The 14,905-nt window shown below is 37.8% G+C and overlaps 1 protein-coding gene across 1 annotated transcript; it reads left to right on the top strand.

The window, feature by feature from the left end:
* Positions 1-1,531: 1,531 nt before the first annotated feature.
* On the top strand, positions 1,532-13,965 carry smim7 (small integral membrane protein 7). Its single transcript, XM_039766567.1, has 5 exons — positions 1,532-1,636; positions 1,874-1,915; positions 3,260-3,312; positions 4,408-4,498; positions 13,577-13,965. The coding sequence occupies exons 1-5, from the start codon at positions 1,611-1,613 to the stop codon at positions 13,590-13,592; spliced, it is 228 nt and encodes a 75-aa protein (XP_039622501.1). The 5' UTR covers positions 1,532-1,610; the 3' UTR covers positions 13,593-13,965.
* Positions 13,966-14,905: the final 940 nt, after the last annotated feature.

Below are 14,905 nucleotides of genomic sequence, written 5' to 3'. Positions count from 1 at the left end.
CCAGATCTTTGGAGAAATAGTGTGATTGTGCCTATACTTTATATAAGGAGAATGGAGACATCCAAGATTGTGGACATTCTAGATGTGTAAAGCTGACTTTATATACAATGGGAATATGGGAAATGATAATGGCTAATAGACTGAGAAGACAACAAATTAGGGAAGGACATTTTGGAAAAGATACAATAGATTTTTTCCCTGAGACAGACTATGGAAAACTATAGAAAGAAACAGAAAGGACTGCACATGGTATTTATAGATCTAGAGAAGGCATATGATAGAGTTACCTGGCAAGAAATTTGGAGATGTATAAGTGAGAAATATGTAAGGAAAGTTATTGATATATATTAGGGTGCCTACACACAATTGAGAAGTAGTGTAGGATTAACAGATGGATTTGTAGTTAAGGTTAAGTTACATCAAGGAGTATCATTAAGCCTATAACTTTTTACTTTAGTTAGGGATGTTATTGCTAGGGGAATATTAGACCAGGCCCCATGGTGTTTGCTGTTTGCGGATGACATTGTGCAATGTGGCACCACTAAGAATACTGTGGAAGGGAAAAAGACAGAACATCTAATATTTTAGGAAGAGCTAATATTTTAGGAACAAGAACAAGATATAGAAGTTAACCTCTGGGGAAAAAGTCTTCAAAGGGTATAAAAGTTAAACTATCTCAGATCAACAATAACAGAGGATGAAAAGCAGAGCTAGATCTAGAAATAAACCACAGAATACAATCAGGTTGTAATAACTGAAAAAAAGGTGCAGGTAGTGTTATGTGACTAAAGATTTATTGCAAGAGTGAAAGCTAACATTTATAAAACAGTGGTCAGACCAGCATTGTTTTATGGATCAGCAGTTAAAAGGGTACAAGAAAGAAAACTGGACGCTACAGAAATGAGACGTTGAGATGGATGTGTGGAGTAACCAAGCTTGATCGGAAATGAAAGAATCACAGGCACGGTTAAAGCTAGGGAAATCTTTAGGAAAATACAAGAAAGAACGTTAAAGTGGTACGGGCATGTCATGAGAAGAGAAGTAAGGAATGTGAGGAGAAGAACAGTGGATATGGAGGTGCTGAGACAGAGGAGAAGATGACGACCAAAGAGAAAGTGGGTCGAAAGGGGTATCAGGAGAGAAAATATTGAAGAGATGAGTCTGCTCAAATATAGCGAGACCAGGTAAAGTGGGAAAAGCTTTGGAAGAAGATCTGTGTTCTAAGATAAATGACTGTTATGACAGAGAAACATTTTTTAAATGCAGATAATTGTCAGATTTTTTTATTCAAAGTCGAGGTGAGGCAACACCGAGCGTAATGCAGACAAAAAAACCTGGACAATGCGCCCTATTCACAGTCAACCTTTTAATAACGCCGAATTCAAATACGGGAAGAGGTGCGCATTGTTTGACACTTATGGTGTTCCATAGACGGACTGCGTGGCACTAATGAAGTGACGTCGTCTATCAGAGACAACCAATCACACAGCCTGAAAACATCCCAGCAAAAAAGCTTTTTCCATTTCAATTGGCTAATAGCCGCATTTGGTATTTTTTGATTGGACTAGACGCATGCCACTTATCAGAGTGTTGGTTGCGTCGGAGACAAGATGATTGGGGACATCCTGCTGTTCGGGTAAAAAAAACCAACATATAAAACAACAACAAAACACTTATATATAAATCTATGTGGTAAATTTGGTATGTGTATTAGTGTCGCTTCTGGATATTCAATGAAGAGTTGTTCAAATATTATACGTTTCATTAAATGTTAATTACTGATCTTTCAATGTAGAGGGGAGGTAAGGGCGGTTACTTACTCCGGTGTTTTTGCAGAAAGCGAAAACAATTCTTGTCTTTAATCTTTCTACAGGACTCTGTTGATGAACGCCGGAGCCGTGCTAAATTTCAAACTGTGAGTACCTTTCTGGTGCACATTTAGTTACAAATGACGTACGCCTGTGTAGTGGGATCTGTGTGTGTGGTGGTTAGGACAGATTGCCGGTTCGGTTTAATCTCCGCCTTCAGATGCCAATGTGTTCTTAATGTATCACCTGACCTGTACGTAAACGGTGGTATTTGTGATTTAAAATTGCTGTAATGTCCACTGCTAGAGTTTAAGCATTTTTTCAGAATTGAGACTAAACAATTATTAAAGAGCATTAAATAAATCTAATGATACATTTAAATTCGCGAGAGCTGCTTTAATGGACATATTTTTATAATGCCTTCAAAATGCCTTACAGTAGAAATAGTAAGAATTAACTTGTGAATGACTGTCAGAAAAAAAAATTGCAGCTATCAAAAAAAACAAACAAACAAAAAACAACAAAGGTCAATTTGGATGCATTCCAGTTTGACTGTTTTTCCCAACTCGCAACCATCTGGAGGTAACTTCACTGACATCTCCTGGTGAAGGTCAAGAATAACACATGCTTGACACATCTAACTATGGTTCCCTGCCCAATGCAACTATCTCAGATTTTTGTTTATAGTCAAGTTGCCTGTACACAGTGGTGAATTTATGTGCCCCAGCCATCTGTGAGATATAGCAGCCGTACTACCTCCATTTCAAAACGGGTAATTCATCAGTAGCTAAGCATGCTTGAACCCGGCCAGAACTTGGATGGTAGACCATCTAGGAAAAGCTTGGATTGCTGATAGAAGAGGTGTTGGTGAGTCCAACAGGGGGTACTTACCCTGTGGTCTCTGTGTGGATCCCAATGCCCCAGTGCTGTGATGGAGACTATTGAGCCATAGAAATTGGTGCCATCCTCCAGATGAGATATAAACTTGAGGTCCTGACTTTCTGTGGTCGTTTTTTGGGAGTCTTTCTAAAATAGTAGGGTGTTTCCCATTATCCTGGCTAAGCTGCCAACCATAGCCTGGTCTATTCTAGCTCCCAAATTGTGCCCTGTCCCTTATTGGCTTTCAACACCTAATAGCTAATGTTCATACTGACACAGGAATGGCTGCTGTTGCATCATCCAGGTGGATGCTACACAATGGTGGTGGCTGAAGTGGACTCCCCAGTGTCTTTGTTAAGCACTCTGACATGTATGTACTGCATGGGCCCAGTGGTAGAGTCAGCAGAGTAACTTGGCCCTTTCAGAGACTCTATATCCTTTAAGTCTCTGGAGAAACTAGTCACACTTGTTCTTGTGCATGTTGTGTTTTAAATCTAGTAATTAGTTGTTGTTATTATTATATAATATTTGCTGATCAGAATTATACTAATTTTTTTCTTTTCTTTTTCCAGAAAGAAAAAAGACACACAAGGATTTGGGGATGACAGCCGTGGACCTACTACAGGTAAAATGTGTGCTAAGCTCTATAATGGACTGGTGATCTGTTTAGGGCTGATTCCAGTGCTTTTGGTGTAGGGTTCAGTCTTCTTTGAATCTGCAACTGGATTAAAACGGTTAGGAAACTGGTGTCATTAACTCATGGTTAGCTTTTGGATTACATTATTTCTTTACCTGATTATGGTTGGAGATATTCAGTTCCATTAAAGTTTTATGTCATTGTACTCTGCCTGACCATATATGTACAATGTAAAATAATTTGTGGTAAAAGAAAACCAACAAGGTGGCGTCAAATAAACTATAAATACTATAAATGTGTGAGCAGTAGGGGCGGGGCAGTCAATAGACAGTTCAGTTTTAGAGCATTTAATAATGTCATAGTTGTGGAAAAGAAACAATGTCTGAGTCTAGATGATTGGGCCTGGACACACGTATAGCACATTTGTGAGGGAAGTATTGAGAACACTTTGTAGCTGGAGTGAGTGGAATCATGGGTGATATGGATCTCTCTATGTAAGCAACACTTTGTTTAGATTTCCTTCACAGCTTGAAGTTGGATGCCATATTCTGCAGCTTTAACAATCCTCTGCAGGGCTTTCTGGCCAGTAACTATGCAGTTGCCCAACAACACAATTATGCAACTGGTTAGGATGTTGTCTGTTGTTCATCAATGAAAATTGATAAGCAATTGAGAGAACAGATCGTCCTTTGTTGACCCTTCCTTCCCAAGGAGGAGGTGTTTGTTGTTCATGTCAAATCGCCTGTGAGGTTAATGCCAAGGAGCTTAAAGCTAGACACCTGTTTAACTTCAGCACTGATGAACCTCTTCTCTGTAAGCCATCTCATTATTTGACATTTTGCCCACCAGCTTGGTGTCGTCCAAACACTTGTGTTCAAGTTAGGTTTGTAACAGGGACACAATTGTGGGTGAAGAAATAGATGAATAATGTAAAATTAAAAGTCCATGAATAATGTAATGAAATGTTTGTAATAATTTTAAGTGCCCTTTAGCACGTTTGACTTGAAAGATTGGTCATTCTTTTTCCATGTATGACACAGTGTGCCACAGTGTTTTTCATACTAATGTGTGTTTTCTCTGCAGGAGACAACATCCGAGAATTTTTGCTGAGTCTGCGATACTTCCGGATCTTTATTGCATTGTGGAACATATTCATGATGTTTTGTATGATACTGTAAGTGAAGTCTGGTATATTTTCCTTTAGGAATATTTTGTAAATGCTTTGTTAAGGGAAACAAATTAAGGAACCTCTTTAGCATTAAGAGAAAGGTTTACAGTGTATGCACACTAGACATGCAATTATGTGGTGAACTGGAGCAAGAGGCGACAATGAGAGCAGAAAACGTTGTAAAGAATTGATGTGGGAATGATCAGGCTGATGTTAAATGTTTTACCGTAGAACAGGAACCTTGAATGCAAGCTTGAGAGAAAGTACAGGAGAATGGAGGTTATAACTTGTAAGGAGTGAAGAAAAAGGATAAGTCACATTGACATTTGGCTAAATATTAGACCATAACTGAGTGCAGAAGAGCAATGTGATTATGAAGCTAATCCGTAAAACACCAGAAAGTGTTGTTGGAAAGTGAGACATCCACCCTGCCCAGATAATGATCGTTACATTTTAAAACTTCCCCTTGGTCTGATGCTGTTGTATATTTTGATATGTGTTAAACTGTTGTAGAATCAACAGAGTTTATTCCCCAGTGATTCTTAAAGTCAAGTTTTTATTGTCTTGTATACCTAGTACAATGAATTTCTTACTTGTATGTCTCCTCAGAATAGTTGACAGAAATAAAATACAAGAGAGTACTTAAATTAGTTTATAATTTTGAATGCATTCTTTTAAAGAATTAAATGTGTTTAATGATTTATTCATGGCAAGTAAAAATACTACATATAATTATGCCATGGAGGATGTCTGACACTTGAAACTGCAGTCTGTCTTATGAGAAGAATTTGGAGCTGCAGTGAACTTTTGAAGTGATTAGAAAGACCAATATGATGCTGAGTTACTGTGTGCTGATGAGTTCAAACTGGATTCAACACTGTAAGTTGTGAGTGAAGAGGAAGGATCAAAGGAAATCAATCTTTTCAGTTTAAGCAACTTGAGATTAAAAGATAACACGGTAGAGGTGCTTAACCCTTTTGGCCCTAACATCCTATTGCTGATACATATATATGCAGCCATTTTTTTAAAGCTCAGGTACGTGTGCAGTTGTTGGAACCGGGTGTGCTACTATTAGCACAGACTAGAGAGACTGGCATACAGTCCGCAAAACATTGAAGTGAAAATGGATGCTTCCAGACTGTGCGCACCACATAGTAAGTAGGTCCAATTTCAATTTTATTTCCTCAAGAAGATTGAAGTATTTGGCAGCTATTGTGTAATAGTGGGAAGTATTTTTTTTTTTTTAACTTCCTAGACACCCCAAAGGTACAATATCTTACAAAATTAATTTTTCCCATAAAAATGAAAAAAATAAAAATAGAAAATCCAGGGCCGAAAGGGTTAAGATTATGAAGCTAAAATGTAGGGTGGATGACAGATCAGTTGATGAAGGGGAAAAAAGGTCCATGTAGCATGTACTGTGTGTAGAAATCGGTAGATGTTTGTTTTAGCACGTACATTCAAGAAATACAAGCAAATGCAGAGGTACATTCATGTTTTTAGAACAAGCAATATGAGCAATAGTGTTAAAAGAAATATATATTTGAAAAAAAGAAACAAATTTTCCATATCAGTAATGCAACAACTGTAATGTTGGAAAAAACCAAAAACCTAAAAAAAATGTATGTGAGTGTTGAGATTTTGTGAACAAAAAGAAAAATAACAGAACACCTAAGTAAGAATGGGGGCATACACTGATTACAGCATGTTGCCACACCCATCACATGACGAACCACCCAGATTGGAATCTGTAAGCAGCTATGCAATGGGTGACACCTCAGCACCACACTGAACCTAAGTACGACCGCTAAAATCTGCTGCAATAGTGGGTTTAAAAAAAAAAAAACCAAACACATTATCAATGTGAGAAATTAGTCAAGACCTTTCTTATTGAGAGTTGATTTTACGAGTGTTCACATGTAATTCTATACCACCTTCTGTAATAACTGATTTTGTCGAAGTTTAGCGTGCTTATTAATAACTTCAAGGACATTTTTCAGGCAAGTTTACTTCTCATTGAAGTCTCTCAAATACAGCTTTATCTACAAAGTTTTAACATTTAAAAGCTTCAAATTAAAAGTGCTGGCAAATTTGTGAATGTGTCTATCTTATAATATGCTCTGTAACTTCAACTGCAGATTAGTTTACTATATCAAATTTACCTTGAGAGAAGTCACCCAACTTGTATATTTTTTTCTTTTAATTATCTGACAGCAAAAGTAATCACTGAAAAAAGTTACTCAAACAGAGAGAGAGGCACATGTGTGCATATGCAAAAGAAGCTGGTAGACCAGCTCCCTTCGAGAGTTTGTCACTTATCTAAAAATGAATGTTAGATTAATGAATTATACAAGTGTTTATCCATAAGCGTTGAATAACTATGTTACTTTAAAAAACAAAAAAAAAAACTGCAAGTTATGATTCAGTATTTCTCTGACATAACACTTTAGGGAAAACTCCAGACCTGCTCTCCATAATGGTCCGCAATAGACAACAATTTAACATTGAGACCTAAACAGGTTTTAATTATTCTTTGGGTATGTCTTTCAAAAATGTTGCGAAATGTTAACTACTGTTGAGCACAGATCCTACACATACAACAAGTAAAAGAAGGACATCAATCATATCTGTTTTCACATCAGTTGACTGTGAAGCTGTTGTCTGTGAAAGCTGCTGAGCCACCACAAGCCTATTTAGGCTACATTCTTCACTGTATGACATTGGAAAGTGCTGTTAAAAGGCATGTATTTAATGTGGTCTGCTAACACATGCAATTACATTCAAATATTGCTGTTATTTTTTAATATGACTCACTGTTTACATAAATAGACAAAAATGTGATAAGTGACTTTTTAATTAACTAAACAAAGTTAAAATGCTGCATGTTTTAAGTCAAAGTTAAATATCCCCCGAACCCCCTTGTTATGTGAATTTTCTTACTTGTTTGTTTTTGTTTCATAAGGGCATCATTGGAAGCCCCTAATTTTTTTTTTTTTTAGTCAAATGGTAAGTGTGCCTTTTTTGAATAGGCCTTCATCAGACAGTAACGACTGCTATACCAAGTAAATGAAAACTCAAACTTTACATGCTTTTTCAGCTTACGCCCTCAATAAACATGAATTTATACTTTGTCATTGTGCTAAAAATAGAAATAAAAAAAAAATCGGCATAACTTTGGAATTCAAAACTAGCAGACTCCCTGAAGGTGACCATATTTAATGTAAATATCACAGAACTTCACCCTAAGAGTACACTTTTGTAAAGGAAACAAGTAATTGCAAAAATCAATGTGGCAGAGGTTATAAGTGGTACCTCAAACTTTGATGTGCTTGAATTCATCTAGATCTTGGATGCATTGTGTTGAGTTTCTGCATTTTCTCTGTGTTCATGTGGGTTGACATCAGCTAGACCTGTTTTCCACTCCATCTTGAAGACCTTTATTGTTATGTTAATTGCCAGTTTTTCACATTTTAAGTTGGTGTTCTATAATGGATTGTTATCTCTTTAAGGACAGCTTTTTTTCCTTGCACTCTTCAGTTTTAGAATAGACTCTGGCTTACTGCAGGTCTGTCATTGAAAGGGTAGTTTTAGAAGATATGAGGATAGAGACTTGCACGCTAGGGGACAAATACAATATGAAATCATGAACCTTAGTATTGCATATATCACAGCAAGGGCAATAAATGTACCAATTCAAATAGTCTTGAGAAATAACTAGAGGTGTGTAAAGATTTTTTTTTATTTTTTTTATTTATATATATATATATATATACTATCTAGCATTTTCATGTATATAAACATACCACAGGATCATGCGATAGAAGACTGTCAATCCTGGCTGATGGCTGTCAGGCAGGGCATGTCTTTCACAAATGACATGCACAAATTCCAAGCACATTATCTGAGTAGCATATAAATATTTCATGTTCTGATAAAATCCAAGTGTCCATGTGAATCAAATACTTTAACACTGCCAGAACACAATTTCCATCTGGGCAGAACTACTATTGCAGAATAAGAAAAGGGGGAAAAAAGTACTAACAAGATCAGTTGATTGTCAGAAGAGATCCCATATACAAAATTATATTTTATTGCATAAGTTGCATGCTCTTTACAGTCCCAATACAAGTCCTGTCTGTCTTCTGTTAAAAGACATTTAGCATCCATTTATGTAGTAATTAGTTATTAAATATTTGGTTTTTTTTTGCCCTTTTACCTTTGTATTTCTGTACTGGCTCTACATACACTGCTGGTCAAAAGTTTTAAACCACCTCAGTTTTTCCAGTTTTTTTTTTTTTCAGATTTAATCAGTTGAAATACTATGAATGATCTAACATGCTGAAAAGGAAAGCAGTAAACTGCCAGAGGTTTAAATTTAAAGTTTAGGTTAGCAAAAACTAGGAAAAAGGGAAATTTCAGAATATTACTAATGGGCTTTCTTCAAGGACCAACTAATAGATTACAACCTACAGATGTTCTGCAGCAATTAAAGTAAATTAATCCTTGCAAGTTGAAGTAAACAATTTGCCGAGGTGTCCCGACTTCTGTTGATTACTTAAAAACCCCTCTCTCTGTCTTAAAGCAGAGTTAGAACAGACTGTGTTACTACACCCTCTGGACTATTACTTGGACAATATTACACTGTAGAAAGGTGTCTGCGGTGGGCTGGCACACTGCCTGGGGTTTGTTTCTTGCCTTGCGCTCTGTGTTGGCTAGGATTGGCTCCAGCAGACCTCCATGACCCTGTAGTTAGGATATAGCAGGTTGGATAATGGATGGATGGATGTAGAAAGCTGTAATATAGTGATAATGACAAGAAAACAGTAATTAACAAATGAAATGAGACAGAGCATTATTACCCTTAGAAGTGTAGGCCTTTCATTTTAGAGAAATTGCAAAAAAAAAAATCAAAGTGCGTGTGAGTACAGTGTTGTCCTACACCAGGGGTGCCCACAATTGTTCGAGCTACTTTTAAAATGACCAGGTCAAAATGATCTACCTACATGAAAAATTCAGCCGAGTGAAAAATCACGACTGTCTGATTTAATTGCGATTTTATTTCCCTCTCCTTTCTCTTTCTGAGATCGCTTTTCGGAAGGAAGTCAGTTTCGTAGTTTTTATGAACAGTTCAAAAGTGCCTTTCCACATTTTCCTTCTTTGGAATAGCAATTATAGATTGACAGATCAGACAAATGCACTTCGATTGTGACATTGTGAGAAAAAAAATCCTCTTCCAATTCCACATCCAGCCCATACCCTTCCCAACAATTTTTTTTTCCCTTTTTTTAGTCGATATAAATTGTAAGGCTAACTAGATCACAGCCAGAGTTTTGCAGTTTTGCAGTAGCTCGCGTGTTTCATCGTGCGTGCGGGATGACCAGTGTGTTAGAAGAAAAGAGATCTCAGACTGGCTGCCCTGTATGTCAATCAAGTGGCAAAAGCCATATGCAGTATGATAGACTAACGTTTAAAATTTATTTATTTTTTTATACAACGAGATCTACCTGCACTACCATTGCGATCTGCCAGTCAATCGCGATTGACGTATTGAGGACCCCTGTCCTACACAATCCAAAGGCAATTGGAAACTGGAAGAAACTCTGATAGGAAGAGATCTGGCAGACCCAAAATCACCGCTCAATCAGAAGACAAGTTTCTGAGGGTCACCAGCTTGTGTGATAGATGCATCACAGCACAACAGCTTCAAGCACAGCTTAACAGTAGTTGAAAATAACAAGTCTCAGTTTCTACTGTGAAGATGAAACTTTGTGCTGCAGTTTTGACAGTGCAAGTGGTAGTTTAAGATGGCCATTCCTTAAAAGACAGAATAGGGCCTTGACATACCAGCTGCAGACTAGAAGGAAGTCTTATGGACAGATTCATCATTTTGAAATCTTCAGTTCATCATGCAGGGTGTTTGTATTCTGTCAAGTTGGTGAAAGGATGGTTCCTCAGTGTGTGACACCAACTGTTATACATGGAGGAAGATGCGTGATAGTCCGGGATTCTTTTACTGGAGGCAGAGATGGTGACTTACACAGAGTGACTGGCATTCCGAATCAAAAGGGTTATCACAGACTGGCTGTTATATCTGAAAAAGGTGGCTACTTTGAATCAAAATTTTGAATAAAATCTTGTGTAATTTATTATTCCTTGACTTATTTTTTTATTTGCCATACTTTATTTGTTCTATGCCGGTGTAATATTGTCCAAGTAGTCCTTTTTTTTTTTTTTTTCTTTTTTCAGTTTTTGTTAACCTAAACTTTAACTTTAAACCTCTGGCAGTTTACTGCTTACAGTGCATCCGGAAAGTATTCACAGCGCATCACTTTTTCCACATTTTGTTATGTTACATCCTTATTCCAAAATGGATTAAATTCATTTTTTTCCTCAGAATTCTACACACAACACCCCATAATGACAACGTGAAAAAAGTTTACTTGAGGTTTTGCAAATTTATTAAAAATAAAAACTGAGAAATCACATGTACATAAGTATTCACAGCCTTTGCTCAATACTTTGTCGATGCACCTTTGGCAGCAATTACAGCCTCAAGTCTTTTTGAATATGATGCCACAAGCTTGGCACACCTATCCTTGGCAAGTTTCGCCCATTCCTCTTTGCAGCACCTCTCAAGCGCCATCAGGTTGGATGGGAAGCGTTGGTGCACAGCCATTTTAAGATCTCTCCAGAGATGTTCAGTCAGATTCAAGTCTGGGCTCTGGCTGGGCCACTCAAGGACATTAACAGAGTTGTCATGAAGCCACTCCTCTGATATCTTGGCTGTGTGCTTAGGGTCGTTGTCCTGCTGAAAGATGAACCGTTGCCCAAGTTTGAGGTCAAGAGCGCTGTGGAGCAGGTTTTCATCCAGGATGTCTCTGTACATTGCTGCAGTCATCTTTCCCTTTATCCTGACTAGTCTCCCAGTTCCTGCCGCTGAAAAACATCCCCACAGCATGATGCTGCCACCACCATGCTTCACTGTAGGGATGGTATTGGCCTGGTGATGAGCAGTGCCTGGTTTCCTCCAAACGTGATGCCTGGCATTCACACCAAAGAGTTCAATCTTTGTCTCATCAGACCAGAGAATTTTGTTTCTCTTGGTCTGAGAATCCTTCAGGTGCCTTTTGGAAAACTCCAGGCGGGCTGCCATGTGCCTTTTACTAAGGAGTGGCTTCCGTCTGGCCACTCTGCCATACAGGCCTGATTGGTGGATTGCTGCTGAGATGGTTGTCCTTCTGGAAGTTTCTCCTGTTTCCACAGAGGACCTCTGGAGCTCTGACAGAGTGACCATTGGGTTCTTGGTCACCTTCCTGACTAAGGCCCTTCTCCCCCGATTGCTGAGTTTAGATGGCCGGCCAGCTCTAGGAAGAGTCCTGGTGGTTTTGAACTTCTTCCACTTACTGGTGATGGAGGCCACTGTGCTCAGTGGGACCTTCAAAGCAGCAGAAATATTTCTGTAACCTTCCCCAGATTTGTGCCTTGAGACAATTCCTTTGACTTCATGCATGGTTTGTGCTCTGACATGAACTGTCAACTGTGGGACCTTATATAGACAGGTGTGTGCCTTTCCAAATCATGTCCAATCAACTGAATTTACCACAGGTGGACTCCAATTAAGCTGCAGAAACATCTCAAGGATGATCAGGGGAAACAGGATGCACCTGAGCTCAATTTTGAGCTTCATGGCAAAGGCTGTGAATACTTATGTACATGTGATGTCTCAATTTTTTTATTTTTAATAAATTTGCAAAAACCTTGAGTAAGCTTTTTTCATGTTGTCATTTAGGGGTGTTGTGTGTAGAATTCTGAGGAAAAAAATGAATTTAATCCATTTTGGAATAAGGCTGTAACATAAAAAAATGTGGAAAAAGTGATGTGCTGTGAATACTTTCTGTATGCACTGTACCTTTTCACCATTTTGGGTCATTCATTGCATTTCAGCTGATTAAATGTGAAGAAAAACCGAGGTGTTCTAAAATGTTTAACCTGTAGTACGAGTATGGGTATATGCTTGAGTGGGCTCTGAGACAGACGGGCATCTCTTCCATAGTTGGTTTTTGCCTGGGATAGGCTTAATTATAAGTGTTTAGAAATTAGAGTCGCCTTGTGCTGGGATGAATACACTGGTATGGTTTTGGAAATTATTTTACATCTTTGTAAGGAGTCAATATACTTGGGTTAGTTTGATGTGGATGTTGCTTGGAGGAGTTTATTTTTTTAATTGGAAATTGTATTTCATGCAGATTGAATGACAGTTCTGGTTTACATATTGGTTAATTCTGATTGCTTATGCCCCTGTAACACTAAACTGTATTTATTGAACTCTGTCTCGGGTAGTATGGTATATGGTTGTAGTTTTTATTTTTTTTTTTTCCCATTTGATATTTCAAAAGCAATGCTGAAAAGCACCTGTAATATACTGCTTCTATATTGCTCGATTCTTGTCTTGCATCCATTACTCTTGGGATTGGCTGCCATCTCTGCAACCCTCACCTATTTTAAGTGAGTTGAATAATGGATGAATGGTTATATATTAAATATAAAGCTTAAATGTGAGAAGTAGTGTGCCATTCTTACTATGCAGTATTTCATGTGTGAGAGAATGACATTTTGACTTCAGCCAGTTCATTAATGATTTTGAAATTGGTGGAGGAAGGTGATGTTTTATTTGGAATATTCAGGAGTTGGAAAGTCAAGCTTCTTGCTACAATGCTGAAATAGTAAAAGAAGTTGATTTAATTTTCAGTGTTAAATTGTAGGAAGACAACAGCCACACATGCACTCATAATCTTAAAGAGTAAACTTGTCCACAGCCACAAGCAGAAGTGATATTCATGAAATAGCTTAGTTTTATTGGCATACAGGAAGAACATCAGGCAAACATTCCCCTAGTAGCATGTAAATTAAAACAAAAAGGAAGCCTAAAACACACATTGATGATGTAGCAGGGAACCACAACAACAATCTGACAACAGACCACTTTCTGCCACTTTATTTACCTAAGATGCAAACTCACTGAGCTGTCCAATAACTAATTTTTCTTTCTTTCTTTTCTTTTTTTTTTTTTTGCTTGTTTTATAGATTGTTTGGCTCCTGAGACAGATGAAAAAGATCCACGTGTATATCTTGTTAAGGACGGAGAGTTTGATCTTCATGTATGTGGGATAATGCCATCTCCATGACTTTTAATGCTTTCCATTGTCATCAGTCACTTCAAATTATTTTTTTTTTCTCCTCTTTGAGGTTTGAATGTTGCTGTTGTTTAGTTTTGCAATTTGGTGTCAACTGGAAATTCTTTCCTTACTATGTTGCTTGACTCACAGCCAATGTGCAAAGCAGCATGTTGACCAATGTACAGTTCAGAATACCTTATTACATATATAATTGAGGGAATGGGGACTGAAAAGTTATTTTTCAGACATGTTTTGTAAATATTTATATATATATATATAAATATATATGCTTTTTTCTGTGAATAAAGTAGCATTTGTAAAATTTAAAAATTGGAATATTGTTTTTTTTAATTAGCTAAATACACAAGAATATGCATTGCAGAGTCCCTTTCTAAACCCACAAAGTCCAGTGTGTTATGATTTTTATATATGTGCCATCAGGGAAGGAATATTGTGGAGACACCTTTTATTTCTATAGCACATTTTCATATAAATGATGATAGAGTTCAAAGTGCTTTACAAGAAATGTTTTGTTTCTTAAAAAAGAGTACTGCAATATTGCATTTAAACACGGTTTCATTAGAGTTTAAAGTGTGGCGCGGTGGTAGTGCTGCTGCCTCACAGTTAGGAGACCCGGGTTCGCTTCCCAGGTCCTCCCTGCGAGGAGTTTGCATGTTCTCCCCGTGTCTGCATGGGTTTCCTCCCACAGTCCAAAGACATGCAGGTTAGGTGGATTGGCGATCCTAAATTGTCCCTAGTGTTTGTGTGTGTTCCCTGCGGTGGGCTGGCACCCTGCCTGGAGTTTGTTTCCTGCCTTGCGCCCTGTGTTGGCTGAGATTGGCTCCAGCAGGCCCCCGTGAACCTGTAGTTGGATACAGTTAGGATATAGCGGGTTGGGTAAAATAGATGGATGGAGTTTAAAGTAAAGTAACTGAACATTCATACCATTAGTAAATCTTAAAATGTATGTATGAAATATATCTTATATGTGGGCAGCATGGTAGTGCAGTGGTAGAGCTGCAAAATGGATGTATACCCTGCAATGGACTGGTATTCTGTGCATGGCTGGGTTGGGTCTCAGCTTGCCGTTGAATAGTGTAGGATGGATCTGAACTTGACAAATGGCATTAGAAATGGATGAACTGGTAGATTAGGCCGTATGGAGTAGTGGTTAAAGCTTTAGACTTAAAATTCTGAGGTTGTAGGTTCAAATCCTGTTATTGACACTGTGAGCAAG

Source organism: Polypterus senegalus, chromosome 10 (genome assembly GCF_016835505.1).
Source record: "Polypterus senegalus isolate Bchr_013 chromosome 10, ASM1683550v1, whole genome shotgun sequence".
Lineage (NCBI taxonomy): Eukaryota > Metazoa > Chordata > Cladistia > Polypteriformes > Polypteridae > Polypterus > Polypterus senegalus.
Note: the sequence above shows the minus strand (reverse complement) of the source record. Positions and strands in the feature narration are given on the sequence as shown.